General features: G+C 51.2%; 1 protein-coding gene across 2 annotated transcripts in view; it reads left to right on the forward strand.

The window, feature by feature from the left end:
* Positions 1-13,814, forward strand: part of NIN (ninein) — a 62,218-nt gene that overhangs the window by 14,419 nt on the left and 33,985 nt on the right. For both annotated transcript variants that reach the window (XM_030451723.1, XM_030451724.1), the window contains 2 exons: positions 6,420-6,589; positions 12,805-12,844. In XM_030451723.1, the coding sequence (XP_030307583.1) occupies positions 6,420-6,589; positions 12,805-12,844 (210 nt within the window). The remainder of the gene's footprint in view (positions 1-6,419; positions 6,590-12,804; positions 12,845-13,814) is intronic.

Raw genomic sequence — 13,814 nt, forward strand, 5'->3', positions numbered from 1 at the left:
GTTGGAACTGGGTGATTTTTAAGGTCCTTTACAACTCAAACCACTCTGGGATTCTATGATTCTGATTAAAAATTGGCTTTTTTAGACCCCCAGCAGGGAAAAAAAGGTCACAGCTTTGGTGTCATGTCCCCCCCACCTCCCTGTGCAGAAGGGGCTGGTGATGCTGGGAGCACTGGGGAGGTGTGGGGCCAGGGTGAGGGCTGAGCCCCCCCAAGCTCCAGCTGGAGTGGGTTGCTGAGGGCTCACACCTGTATGTAAATCCCTAATCCTGCCTTGGGAGCAGCAGGAGAGTGAAATCCCCAAAGGAGAAAACAGCTTAGAAAGGGGGGGGAGGAGAAGGGGGAAGCTCCAGGTTTCTTCTCCTGGACCATCCATCTCAGCTGGAGCATCCCACCCTGCTCAGCAAAACAGCTTTCCCCCTTAAACCACCTCCAAAACCCAGAAGAAAAGGCAATCAATTGGATTTATTTTTAATTTTATTATTATTTTTTTTTAATTTTGCCCCACCCTTTGTTTCCAAAGCTCTTAATGCTCCAGGGGAGATGGGGGGTGACAGCTCTTACACTTCACATTCCTTCATGCAGTTTCTTCATGCAGGTCAGTGGGTGCTGGGGAGTAAGGGGGGAGCCTCATAGGTGCCTGGGATGGTGGGTGGGGGGGTCAGATCTCCTGCCATCCCTTCCAACCCCTTGGAAAAGAGCTGGCACAGAGCAGGAGGCAGCCCTGGTGAACCAGAACTAATCCAGCACTCTGTGATTATTGGGGAATCATATGGCTGAGAAGCTCCAGCTTGATTTAAATATAAATAAATCCTCTAGAAAGGGGTATATTTGGAAAGGGGGGGGATTGCAAATGCAGCTGGAGAGCCCTCCTTGGGGACAGGTTTGTTGGCTAGGTTTGGCAGGGCAGGTAATGGAAGGGCACGGGGGGGGGGGGCAGGTAGGGAGCCTGCACGGGGCTGGCCTGGGAGGCATTTAATTTTTAATGTGTTCTGACAGGTTGGTTAATGCTGAAGCCTTTGCTGCTTTTAATTTAGATCAAACTCAAGATTTGGTGAACAAGCAGCTTTGTGCTGTTGGTGTCAGACTGTCAGGGAGTGTGGGGAAATGCTGGTGTTCCAGCCTGCCCTGGGCTCAGGGAAAAAAAAAAAAAAATAAAATTAAGAGGTTTAAATCATATCATTTGAATGAAAAATTAATTTAGGGAGATTAAAAAAAAAAAAAAAAAAAAAAAAGAGAGAGAATGATTTTAAGGGTGTTTGCTGCATCTTGGAGAGTTTGCTCTGCAAGGAAGTGGCTGGGTGCTGTGGTTTCACCCGGTGACACGAGTGATGGGGATGTCCCTTGGGAGGGACATGTCTCTTCCAACCCAGCTGGGTGCTACCTGGCTGACGGGACATGGGGATGCTGCCCCATGGGTGCTGCACAGCTCAGCACAGGGATCACAGCTCAGCATAGGGAACCCCTGGGTGATGGAGCAGCCCCTGGGGACACAGCAGGACCCACAGGATGGGGAGGAGGAACCAAAACTGTCATGGGATGCAAAAGCAGTTCCTGCAGAAGTGGCTGATGGGGGTTTCCCTGTTTGTTCAGTTATTTGGGGTTTTTTGGGGTTTTTTTGGGGGGTGTGTGAAACAGCAGGTGGGAGAGGCACTGAGGCTGATGGAGAGAAGCTGGTAATATACTAATTTTGGGGTTTTTTTCTTGGCAAAGAAGCTTAAAAGGCTGTCAGGGACGATGGTCATATCAGGATGGTAATTTTGCCTGGGAAGCAGCCCTGGAAAGCAGGATGGGCAGAGCTCCCAGTGCCCCTCTCAGCAGCTCTGTCCCCTCCAGGATATTGGTTTGGGGACACAGCCCCAGCTGCCAAGCAGAGCATCAGCTGGCTGGGCAAACCCCAGGAAGTGGTGGGTAAAGAAATGGGGAAGACTCCAGGAAAAGCAGGAATGGGTCCTGAAATAATGCTCCTGAATGCAGAGGGGCAGGAGTGTGAGTGCTGGGGAGCCCATCACCCCCAGCTGCACCTTGAGGCTTTGTAGAGCTGCCTGACAAAGCTGGGGTGGGGGGGTGAATTGTAGCCCAAATTACCAGGGTTTGGTGTTTTGGAGAGATGTTTGGACCAGGGACTGAGCCCATGGGTGCTGGGAGCTTCTTGGGACCTGGTCTGGGTGCTGCTGCCACCAGTGCTCTTGGTCCATGGATCCCTGTAGCAATAAGGGGGTGACTGAGGGCAATAAGATGTAAGGGGAAAGGAAAAAAAATCAGGTGGGTGTTTGGGGGGGGGAATAATCAGGCTTTTTTCCTCCCCATCATGGCAAATAAAAAGTCAGCTCTGAGCCTTGGAAGCCTGGATGGGGAGGGATTAGCAGGGTGGAGCAGGGGATTACAGGAACACCCAGAACAAATTAAAGAGCAGTTTGACGCCATCTCTGTGCTGTCAGGAGAGGCTCTTGGGGTTATATTTTTCTGCCCAGCACACAATCAAATTTGTCCTCCCTAAGAGGAGCTGGTGGAGATGATGCCCTAGCAGGAATCCCACTGACTGTAGAGCTTGGGTTCTGTGAGGAGAACTGGGTGGGGACAGGTATAGAACTGGTGCCACTGTGGGGACAAGGGTGATTTACAGACTCCCAAACTGGTTTGGGTTGGAAGGGACCTTAAAGCTCCTCCATTGCCACCCAATCCCTGCCATGGTCAGGGACACCTCCCACCAGCCCAGGTTGCTCCAAGCCCCATCCAACCTGGGCTGAGACACTGCCAGGGATGGGGCAGCTACAGCTTTAGGCATAGGCAGTGTTTCTGGGCCAAAATACCTTGGTCTTGGGCCACTGTGACCCTGCTGCTTCCCTTCTCCACCTCAATTGCTGAGCCTGAATTGTGGAACAGGGACAAGGAGGAGCTCAGGCAGTACCTGGTGTCCCAGGGGATTAGGATTTAGCAGATCCAAGCTGTGATATGCTGACTGGTGCTGTGAAAAGGATCCCTCCATCCAAATCTTAAGCAGCAAAGAAATTAATTTCACCTCTAGACGACAGGCTGGGGATGGGGGGGTGGGAGTCTTCCTTCTCTAAACCTCCTTTTGTCTGTGCTCAGTGGCTTTGATGCTGGGCACTTATCTAGCACAGAAAGGCAGAAAAATCAAGTGTAAATCTCCAACCATGGAGACGTTCAACTGCTGAGATGGATGTGGGGAGGGGGAGTGAGCTGGGCAGAGAGTGATGGCTTCTGCCTGCGGTGCTTAAATCAGGGGGGTGGAGGGGTTCTTCTGAAATGCAGATTTAGGGTTGTGTTGGTTTGGGTTGTTTTTTTTCAGGGGTTATTTGGGAGAGAGGGAAGGGCACAAGCTCCCCTTGGGCAGTGGGGTAGGAAGGCAAGAGCCTGGCTCTCTTGGCAGCTCCTGCTCCCACCCCCAGGCCAGGGACAGTTTGGGGGGTGGGATGACAAGACCCCAGTGTCTAATTAGGTGTCAGTTCCACAGTGTGTGTTTTACTAAGCCCACATGTCGCCCAGGGCTGTAGGAAGCAGGGAGGTTTCGACCTATTTTCTTTTTCCCTTCCCCCCTCTCTGCCTCTTTCTTGGCAGTTTGTGAGCTGCAGAATATTGAGGATCTCTGAGAAGCAGCCCCTCATTTTGCTGCTGGCTGCAGGGGGGTAGCAGAGGCCAGGCTGGAGCAAGAACAGCCTCCCCTTGGTGTAAATTCAGGATGTGTTTTGGGATAAATGGCACCTAGGACCATCTCGTGTGCATCTGCCTTGTTGGAAGTGTTGATTTTTGACATCTCCCTGTGGTTTCCTGATGTGTCTTTGACAGCACATGTGGCTTGAGCAGCTCTTTCCATCCTTCCCAGTCAATTTTGGGCTGGAAATGATAAACTCTGTTCAATGAACCTTCTGCACTCTGCTGCTTTTTGCTGGTGTGTGTGCTCAGCTTTCCCTAAGGACTGGGATGGTGGGAGCATGGAGAGCACCAGTGGCCCTGCTGGGGGGGTTGGGTTGGAAAATCTTGGAGGATGGAGGGATTTAGAGGGTGCTGCATGTGTGGAAGTGACCAGAGATGGTGTGGGGGGCTTGCTGTGAACAGGACAGGTTGATGGTTCCAGGGATGGCTGGAGGATGTGGTCTCTTAGGTTGGTGTGGTGGCCATGGACCCATAACAAGAGGCTTGAAGGTGCAAGGAGAAAATCTGTAGCTCAGTGTCAACAAAACCACCTTGGCTCTGGAAGAGGGATGTCAGGGTGGCCAAGCTGCTGATGGGGAGAGGATTCCCTCAGTTGGATGGGTTTGGGTGCAGCCTGTTTCAAAGCTGGAGCTTTGCAAGGCAGGAGTTAAACATTCTGTTCTTCTCAAACCATGAGGGATCACCTTTCCCTCCTGGGGATGTTCACAAGTTTTCTCTGCAGAGGCAAAACAAAGCAGGAGCTCAGAGCAAAGAAGTGAGAAGGAAATCAGCCCAGCAGCCCACAAAAGTGTGCTTGGACCCCAAAAGTTCAAGATGTACCCACTAAAGCTCTTGCAGGGTGTGGAGGCACCAGTGGTTACATGGATTTCCAGCTTCAGCAGTGCTTAAACACTGTTAGGGTGGATGGAAAGAGGATTCTTCTGGGCATTGGGAAATCCAGAATGAAATGAAGCCACAGCTTTATTATTGCTAAATTATGGATTCTTCCCTTCCCTCCCCCATCTTTCCAAAGACAGATGGGCACAGAGGTGCGTTGCTGTCTTCGAGGAAGAAAAAGCATTTCTGAAAAAACAAACAAACAAAAAGAAAACCCATAAAAAACCCTCTTCTGCAGGGATGGGGGGAGGCAGGAGGGGAGAAAATAAACGGGTGAATGAGTAGCCACAAATATTAGCATTTGAGAGAGAGCTGCTGGCTGGAGATTGTTCACCACCGGGCAGGCTTTAATGGGAGTGATAAGGTTTGCTTTTGTTCTCAGGCTCTTCCTTAATCACTCTGTCTCATTGCGATTTTTCTATCGGTGCACTTCATCACACAACTTTCATGTGTGAGTCCCAGCTGCAGCAAATCTTGTTAAAATGGCCTTGTTCAAACACGGGCTCTGGGTTTGTTCCCTAGAGCTGCAATATGGAGGGCTCGGAGCTGGAGGCTGGAGGAATCAAAGGACTCCTAGTCCTGTGTATTTTATAATTCATTGCATAGCTAAGTTGCAGAATATTTTTTCCTCTAACAAGCTTGAAGCCTTCTTCCATATCTAAAGGAATATTATCCAAGGAGGTGTTTGGGCAGGGGAGGGGGGTTTAGGGACCTGCTGCTTGCTGTGTACCGTTTGTCAATGATTGAACAGCTTCCCTCTGCCTTATTAGTATTGCACTCCTGCATTTCTTTGGTACCAGAGCTCTCTGCAAATAAAAAATTTAAAAAGCTGCTGCTCTTGTCGCTGCCTCGGTGTGCTGCAAGTGGCAGAAAATAAAGATGATCTAGTCCTGGGGTGTGGGTTTGATGGGGAGGTTAACAAACACTGAAACAAAGCACAGCAGAGAGCCTTTCCCTAATTGAATCCCTGGTTAATTTGGTCCTGTGTTTAATTTGCCCCCTGCTCCAGATGTCGTATGACTCTTGCTGGAAGTAACCCCAAAATGTGCTTATTTATTTTTTTTTTGTTTTGATCCCTGAGTCCATGAGTGCTCCGGGATAATTCAGTCCCCAAAGGCAGGAGGCTGCTGCAGGAAGCTGGAACTGGGGAATGTGAGAGCAGCCTCCGAGACCCCTGTAATTAGATGATGACTCCAAAGGGTTATTTAGATCTTGCAGTTGGCATTAGTTGCACAGCACAAGCTGGGACCTGCCCTGTTGTCACCCGGATCAGCTGCTCATTGTCAGCCCCCCAAGGGGGGAGATGTTTGTCCCCAAAATTGCCTAATTTAATTTATTTGGGTTTTGGGGTTTTTTTTCCCCACTCACCCTGTTTGTTTTCACACTTTTAACTGAGTTGTGATTTAAATCCACCCAAAGCTCACCCTGGTGTCTGGGTAAACTGGAGACCTGAACTGCCTAAGAGCAATGCTGGCCCTAATTAAACCTGCCCTTTGCTGGTAATGAAGATTAGAGCAAGAAGCAGAGACCTTATTGCATTGCCATCTGAGGCTGTGGAGAGGGTTGGGGTTTTTTTCCCCCCCATCCTATTAATGGAGCAATCTTCATCTTGGAATTGGGGAAGGGTGAGGAAGTTGGAGCCTTGATTCTACTTTGCAGCAGCATTGGTTTGGGATTTTTTTTTTTTTTGGGTGGTGGGAGGACCAATTCTAACCTAATGCCATGGTGAGGGGAGTGGAAAGGAGTCACCTCTGGTGAGTGCCCAGGGTGATGGTGGTGGCAAGTGGGTGCTGTGACCCAGGAGGTGGGTCTGTGGGGGGAAAAAAAAATAATCTTTCTGACTTGTTTTGTGCTTGAATTTCACAGATTCTTCCCCAGAAGCACAGCCCAAGTACATCAAAGGTGGCAAACGCTACGGCCGGCGCTCCCTGCCCGAGTTCCAGGAGGAGGTGGAGGACTTTGCTGAGGTGACAGTCATTGAGCCACTGAGTGAGGAGCCACATCCCCCCCACATTGCCTCCAGCAGCTGTGAAGAGGTCAGTGGGAAGGAGCTGGGCTGAAAATCTCATTGCTTCCCCCCTGAAAACTCTCATTAGCCCAAACATCTCATTACCCCCCCACCCCCACTATCTTAGCTGCTCCCTACACCATCCCAAGGTGGTTTGGGTGTCCTTGGGGCTCTGTGGGAGGTGGGAAATGGGTGGTGAGCAGCAGAGCTTGGCAGCAGGCAGATGTCTTCACAATGTTCCAAATGCACATTTGGTGATGCACAGCCCTGTGGTCTACCTATGCCCATACATCTGGAAGAGGTTGCCCAGGGAGGTGGTGTAGTCACCATCCCTGAAGGCATTCAAAAACCAGGTGGATGTGGTGCTTCAAGAGATGATTTAGTGGTTAAGGTGGTGTGGGACTGACAGTTGGACTTGATGATCTTGAAGGTCCTTTCCAACCATGATGGTTCTCTGATCTGCTTGCTTAAACATCTAATTAAATCTTTTTTTTTCTCCCCTCTGGTTTTGGGATCAGAATTAGTGGCTCTCTTCATGCTTTCAACCCTAGAAGGCTCCTCTTCCTTCTCCAGAACAGAAAAGCAGAAAGTGAAGAGGGGTTGGGTTTGGTGGCATGCCTTAGCATTTGGCCACAGCAGCATTTCCCCAGAGCTGGGCTTGTTCCAGCCTGCCCCAGTTTGCCAAATATTGTCAATTCAGCCTTGCCTGTTCAGGAGCAGGGGGTGGGAAGTTTCCAGTGAGGAGGAAAAACGCTGCTGCTTCCTCCTCTGCTCCTTTCTTGGCTTCACTTGTGCTTTCCTAGAGATGGGGGGATGCCCAACCTTGCATGGGGAAGCAAGGGAGAAATTTCCCATTCCAAGTGTTGCTCCTACACAGCTGAGCTTAAAAGTAAGGGGGGGGTGGAAATAATAAACCCCCTTGAAGGAGATCTTTTCCACCAGAGCCTGTTTCTTTATCCTGTTCTGGGTAGCCTTTCCTCACCCCCATGGGGATGCTCATTCTGAGCCACATGGGCTGCTTGACCTTGAAATCAAGGTTAATCTGCCCCTGGTCCCCAGGGAAGTGATGCCCTCGATAGAAGAGGCCACTCTAATCTTTCTCCCCTGTTTTAGCTGTCAAGGAGGTGTAACAGGATAGTCTGTTAACCAGGTCAGGCAATTAACTTAACTGGTACACAAGGATGCTGTGTGCTCCCTGTGGGCTGCATCAGTCTCCTGGCAGTGGTTCACCTTTTGGGACACGTGGGATGGTTAATGCTCTGACAGCATGAGCCAAAAATGGGACAAATGTGTGAAATCCCCTCTTTTCTTTATCAGCATCACTGTCTCCTCTCTAAAAGAAGATTCTCTGAGGGTGTGGAGAAATTAGTTGATTGAAGGCACCTGGGGTGCCAGGGCTGAAATGCTGGGCAGTCTTGGAGACTCCTGACACATTGACTTCTTGGCACAACCATCAGCCTTTGCCCTCCCTCCTCTTGCTGCACTATAAACACGCTGCTGCCAGTGCTCCCCAAGCCTGCCTCCAGCCCAGCCAGCCTGAGAACTGGGGCAGTGTGGCTTAATTGATGCTTTCTTTCAACCCATGCCAATTAAAAGGGCTCAGGCTCTGTCTGAAAGGCTTCCTTCCCCTCCTCATCTCTGTAAACACAAGAGGAGAGGCTGGAAGAAGGGGTTGGTCTGTGCTCCACCACTTCCATCCCTGCTGGCTTTCCAGATGCCACTGGACAAAGGCATGAGCAGCTGGGGTGGAATTCAGTGTTGACCCTGCTGGGAGCAGAGGGTGCTGTAGGGATCCTGAGGTTCCTTCTGAGTTTGTCCCCATGGATGGTACCAAGTGATGAGAAACGGGTGGCTCTGGCAGCTTTATAGATGTGATGCTAATGGATCTACAGCCCTGAGAGCATCTAGAAATGTAGAAAAAGTGTGAAAGCTTGTGGTTGTTGAAGATGGGCACCTCTGGCCCTGGCTGTCAGCTGAACTTGTTTGTCCTGAACTCTTGATCTGGGTGATGGGTCTTGTTGGGCTTTTGAGCCCACGGCAGCTACAAGCTGGCCAAGTGTGCTTGGGAAGTGCTGTGACCTTGCTGTTGTTCCCTTTTTTGCACCTGATGATGATCAGTGCAGTGGTGGTGGTGTGAGGTTGGCATGGGGAGCAGATTTGGTGGCCATGAGGTCCCAAGCCCCCAGGCTGGTGGTAGAACCCTTTGTCTGAGGAGTCCCCAGCAGCAGAGCCAGATGTGGCCAGTCTTAGGGCCACGTGGACTTCCAAGTCTCAGCATCTGTCATCTCTTCTTTCCCAGCTCTTGGCTGTGCTCTGGGAAAGGTCCCTACTACTCGTAGGTTGCAGAAACTCCTGTCAAGTCCCAAAGTCCCTTTGGCTCTTGCCAAAGCCACTTGGTCCCCAGACATCCATGTGTTTGCTTCTGCTGAGTTGTTTCCAGCATGATGTGGCCTCCCAGAACAAAACCTTCTGGGAGGCTCTGGCTGAAACTCTTCATCTTTAGCTCCTCGATGTGTGAATGTGGGACTCCTAAAGTCCTATAAATTGATAGGATATTAGGAAAAATGTCTTTACTGAAAGGGTTGCCCAGGCTGCCCAGGGCAGGGCTGGAGTCCCCATCATCCCTGGAGGGGTTTCAGAGCCCTGGAGATGTGGGGATGAGGGACATGAGGCAGGGGTGGACTCCTCAGTGTTAGGTTAATGGTTGGACCTGATGGACTTAAAGCTCTTTTCCAACCAAAACGATTTTGTAAAGCCAATAAATAACAGCTGGGTGAGAGAGCTTGTTTCCTTTGAAAAGGAGTGAATTTCTGATGTGACCCTGGCCCAGTTTGCAGAGCAGGTTGTGGGGTTTCTCCATCTTTCCAGGACTGTGGGGATTCTCCATCTCTCTGGGGTTGTGGAGATTCTCCATCTTTCCAGGATTGTGGGGATTCTCCATCTTTCTGGGGTTGTGGGGATTCTCCATCTTTCCAGGATTGTGGGGATTCTCCATCTTTCCAGGATTGTGGGGATTCTCCATCTTTCCAGGATTGTGGGGATTCTCCATCTTTCTGGGGTTGTGGGGTTTCTCCATCTTTCCAGGACTGTGGGGATTCTCCATCTTTCCAGGACTGTGGGGATTCTTCATCTTTCTGGGGTTGTGGGGATTCTCCATCTTTCCAGGATTGTGGGGATTCTCCATCTTTCTGGGGTTGTGGGGATTCTCCATCTTTCTGGGGTTGTGGGGATTCTCCATCTTTCCGGGGTTGTGGGGATTCTCCATCTTTCTGGGGTTGTGGAGATTCTCCATCTTTCCAGGATTGTGGGGATTCTCCATCTTTTCAGGACTGTGGGGATTCTCCATCTTTCCAGGACTGTGGGGATTCTCCATCTTTCTGGGTTTGTGGGGATTCTCCATCTTTCCGTGCTCTCCTCTCCAGCTGCTCAGCCAGGGCAGGGCCACAGGGCCCCTGTCAGCCATGGCGCCGGGGCTCACCTTGCCGCGTGTGGAGCAGGCCGGGTGCAGCCTCGTTTTAATTAGCAATATGGGCTGACAGAGAACAAAGGTTCTGTCTGGCTGAGGCAGATGGCGGGAGAAAGAAGGGAGGGGAAGAGGTTGCTGCCTCCTTATTATGAGGAGAGGCCGTGGCGAGGCAGCGGCCCAGGCTGCAGATGCTCCCCGGAGCTGGCGGGGTGAGGAGCATTGAAAGCCCCCCGGCCATCTGCTCCTCATCCCAGCCCGTAGAATCATAATGACCCGTTCCTGGGACCCCAGCCCACCGATGGAGGTGACCCCTGGCCAGCTGTGCCACCAACAGGGACAGGGAACAATGCTCTGCCTGACACGGACCCTTCTCCAGCGGCAGGGACCCACCAGGAGCATCCGCCACACAAAAGGGACCCCCGAGCCCTCCGGAGTTCCTGGAACAGGGAGGGGAAGTCACAGCAGCTCCTCAGGGGTGGTGGCAGTGGCTTCCGAGCTCCTTCCCCATCTATATTCAGCCTCTTGGTGTTTGGGGAGTTGCTATGTTTTTGGGAGGTTCTGAGGCAAGGCTCTGGTGGAACAGGGGTGGCACTCGATGTCAGCACAGATCAGTCATTAAATATTTCCTAATTGTCCTGCAAGGGAGAGCAGGGTGACCCCCCAGGGTACCATCAGGCTTTGGCACTACCCCTCAGCACTCAAAGATGTGTCTGTAACACAGCCAGGCAGCTTTTCATCACTTCAACACCTTTGCTCTCTGTCCCCTGCCCCATCCTGTGACATCAAATGAGAGAGTTTGGTGCTAGAAATGGTTTGTGTCTGGTTCTGTATAAAAACATCCATTTATGCCGAAGGATTTGGACGCAGCATTGGACACCCACCTCACCTCTCTTCTATTCTGAGCATCACCTCAGTGGTCCCACCACCCCAAGGATGGGTGGCTGCAGGGTGGTGGCACTACCCAGCACCCAGAGATGCCTTCTCCCAGCACCATGTTGGTCACTGCATTTCATAGAATCCCAGACTGGTTTGAGATAGGAGGGACCTTTAAAATAATCCAGTCCCTCCTCCCTGCACAGGCAGTCCCAGACTGGTTTGGGTTGGAAGGGACCTTAAAGCTCCTCCATTGCCACCCCCTGCCATGGTCAGGGACACCTCCCACCAGCCCAGGTTGCTCCAAGCCCCATCCAACCTGGGCTGAGACACTGCCAAGGGATGGGGCAGCCACAACTTCCTTGGGCAATTTATTTGGGGCTGGGGTGGTGTTGGGTCACACGTTTTTGGGAACACAGGCTGTTTTCTGCCTTTGCAGGTGGTAATTTGGTGGTGGTACCTGTTGCCTCAGCTCCTGCTTTTTGTGTGCTCATCTTGATGGTTTGTTGGGCAAGCTGGAAATCTGCCACTTTAACACCCTGATGGCAGTGCCAGCTGAACTGCACTTGTTTGGGGCCAAAATCTGCAGCTTCCTGGTGCAATCTTATAAATTATGATGGTTCCAGCCTTGTCTGTGACCTATCTCCACCAGGCTGATTTCTGCCTGAGAAAGCAGAGGTTGAGACCCCCCCTGCCAATCCAAAGGTCTCCCCAGTTCCTGTGGATGTCCCCAAAAGCTGAGGGCTATGACAAGATGCCTGGTCCAGCAGCTGAAAGGGGGGGAGCAAGCAGCAGAGCTAAAAAAAGTCCAGTGACCTAATCTAGTTTCCATGGTAACCTTGTAGATTAATGGCTTTTAGCTGTAATCTGAATGAGATGCACTGAACTTTTATATGATGATTTAGAGCCTCTTTATGTCCTGGGTGACTTTGACTTCAAATCCATCAGTCACATGTGTGCCAAAGGACCCACTTGTAATGGTGGAGAAGTAACATCTGCCCGTGCTGCTGCAAAACCAGAAGTTAATACTGCTGAGCATCCTGTGTGAGTGAACAACTCTCAGCTGGTACAAGGGCAGGAGAGAGAACACAAGATGTAATACATGGGGAAATCATTTCCAGCAATGTCCTTCTGCCCTCCTCCCAGTGCTGTGGAGCTGATCCAAGCTGGGCTGAGACACAGCTTCTGGGGGCAACCGGGGACAGGAGCTCAGCACCCTCACACCAAACTATCCTCAGATCTCATTTCAATCTCTCCTCTTCCAGTTTAAAACCATTCCCCTTTGTGCTATCCCTCCCTGCCCTTGTCCCCAGTCCCTCCCCAGCTTTCCTGGAGCCCCTTCAGGCACTGGAAGGTGCTCTAAGGTCTCCCCATTGCAGCCTTCTCTTCTCCAGCCTCAACACCCCCAACTCTCTCAGCCTGGCTCCAGAGCAGAGCTGCTCCAGCCCTCCCAGCAGCTCCAGGGCCTCCTCTGGACTCACTCCAACACCTCCATGTCTTTCTCATGTTGGGGGCTCCAGAACTTGGACACAGATCTTCCATCTTCCTCGTTATCTTGATAGATCTAAGACAAGCAGCATGGTTTGCTTGGAGGGGAAATCTCTCCCTCCCTCCTCACCAACCTTCTGGACTCTGATCTGCCTCCTCTCATGGGTCATTTAGGGACCTTTAGGGGCTTTTTGCTGCAGCTGTGCTTCATCCCCACCACAGCACCTTGCTTGCCAGAAACAGGCAGCATCAAAGAGCTGTGGACTGGCAGCCCCAGCCCCTGGGGAGTGGGGAGATGAAAGTCTGGCAACCTTGCTGGAGCCCTGTAGCTCGTTTGATGCTGATTGTGGAGTCTCTTTCATAGGGGTGATGTCTTGCAATAGTAATAACTCGGGAACCTTTTGTTTTCTCCCCAGCACTGGAAGACACAAGACAGTGAGGAGTATGAGGCTGAGGGTAAGAGCAAGTAGCAGCTCTTGTTTGTGTGCTTATTCTCTTTGCAGCTTTGAAGATGAACCAGAGGAGCACTTGGAGATGGGGTCAAGCCAGATGGGTGCATTGAGCAGCCCCAGCCTGGTGTGATGCAGAGCTTGGGAAGCAAGCAAGCTCTGAGCTGGGAATGAAAGCTAAAAAACCTAAAGCAGAGCTCTTGGGAGGGCAGGGCACAGTCCTGTTTTTTTCCCTCCTGCTGTCCCTGCATCCCCAGAGCACCAGCCAGGGCTGGTCCTTGCTCCTGCCCTGAGGGAGGCACAGGGTTGGCACTTGATGTCAGCAGGGATCAGTTATTAAATATCTCCTAATTGTCCTGTAAGGGTGAGCAGCGTGATCCCCCCAGGGTGACCATCAGGCTTTGGCACCAGCCCCCAGCACTCAAAGATGTGTCTGTAACCCAGCTGTGCAGCTTTTCATCACTTCAACACCTCTGCCCTGTTTCAGCTGCTCTCTGTCCCCTACCCCATCCTGTGACACTGAATTTTTTTATTCCAAAATCCCCTTTCCCAGCTCCAGGGTGGTAAGGTGGCCTTGCAGCTGAGCAAGCTCTGGCTGCTTTGTGTTTAGTCTGTGTTTCCAGCAGGGTGAGGCTGTGCTCCAGGGGCTTGCTGGAGGTAGAGGAAAGGTGTTCAGCTGAAGGCTGAACTATTGGGTTTTTTATTTCCTCTGGAAGGGTGTTTGGAAATACTTAGAGCAAAACATGCATTACAGTTTATGTTCAAACGGGATTTGGGAGTTCCAGGCAGCTCCACCTGAGGGGTGATGTTTATAGAGAGAGGCAACCACTCATGTTCTCAGCCTGGTTAAGGTAAATATGGATGTACAACTGGCTAAATCCTCTCCTTGGATCCCATAACTGTCCAGAAGAGGAAGGGTCCCCTTCCCATCCCTGTCAGTTTCTGAAGCTGCAAGGCTGAACTTTCCCTGGCTACCA

The sequence above is a fragment of the Calypte anna genome, chromosome 5A (assembly GCF_003957555.1).
Source record: "Calypte anna isolate BGI_N300 chromosome 5A, bCalAnn1_v1.p, whole genome shotgun sequence".
NCBI lineage: Eukaryota > Metazoa > Chordata > Aves > Apodiformes > Trochilidae > Calypte > Calypte anna.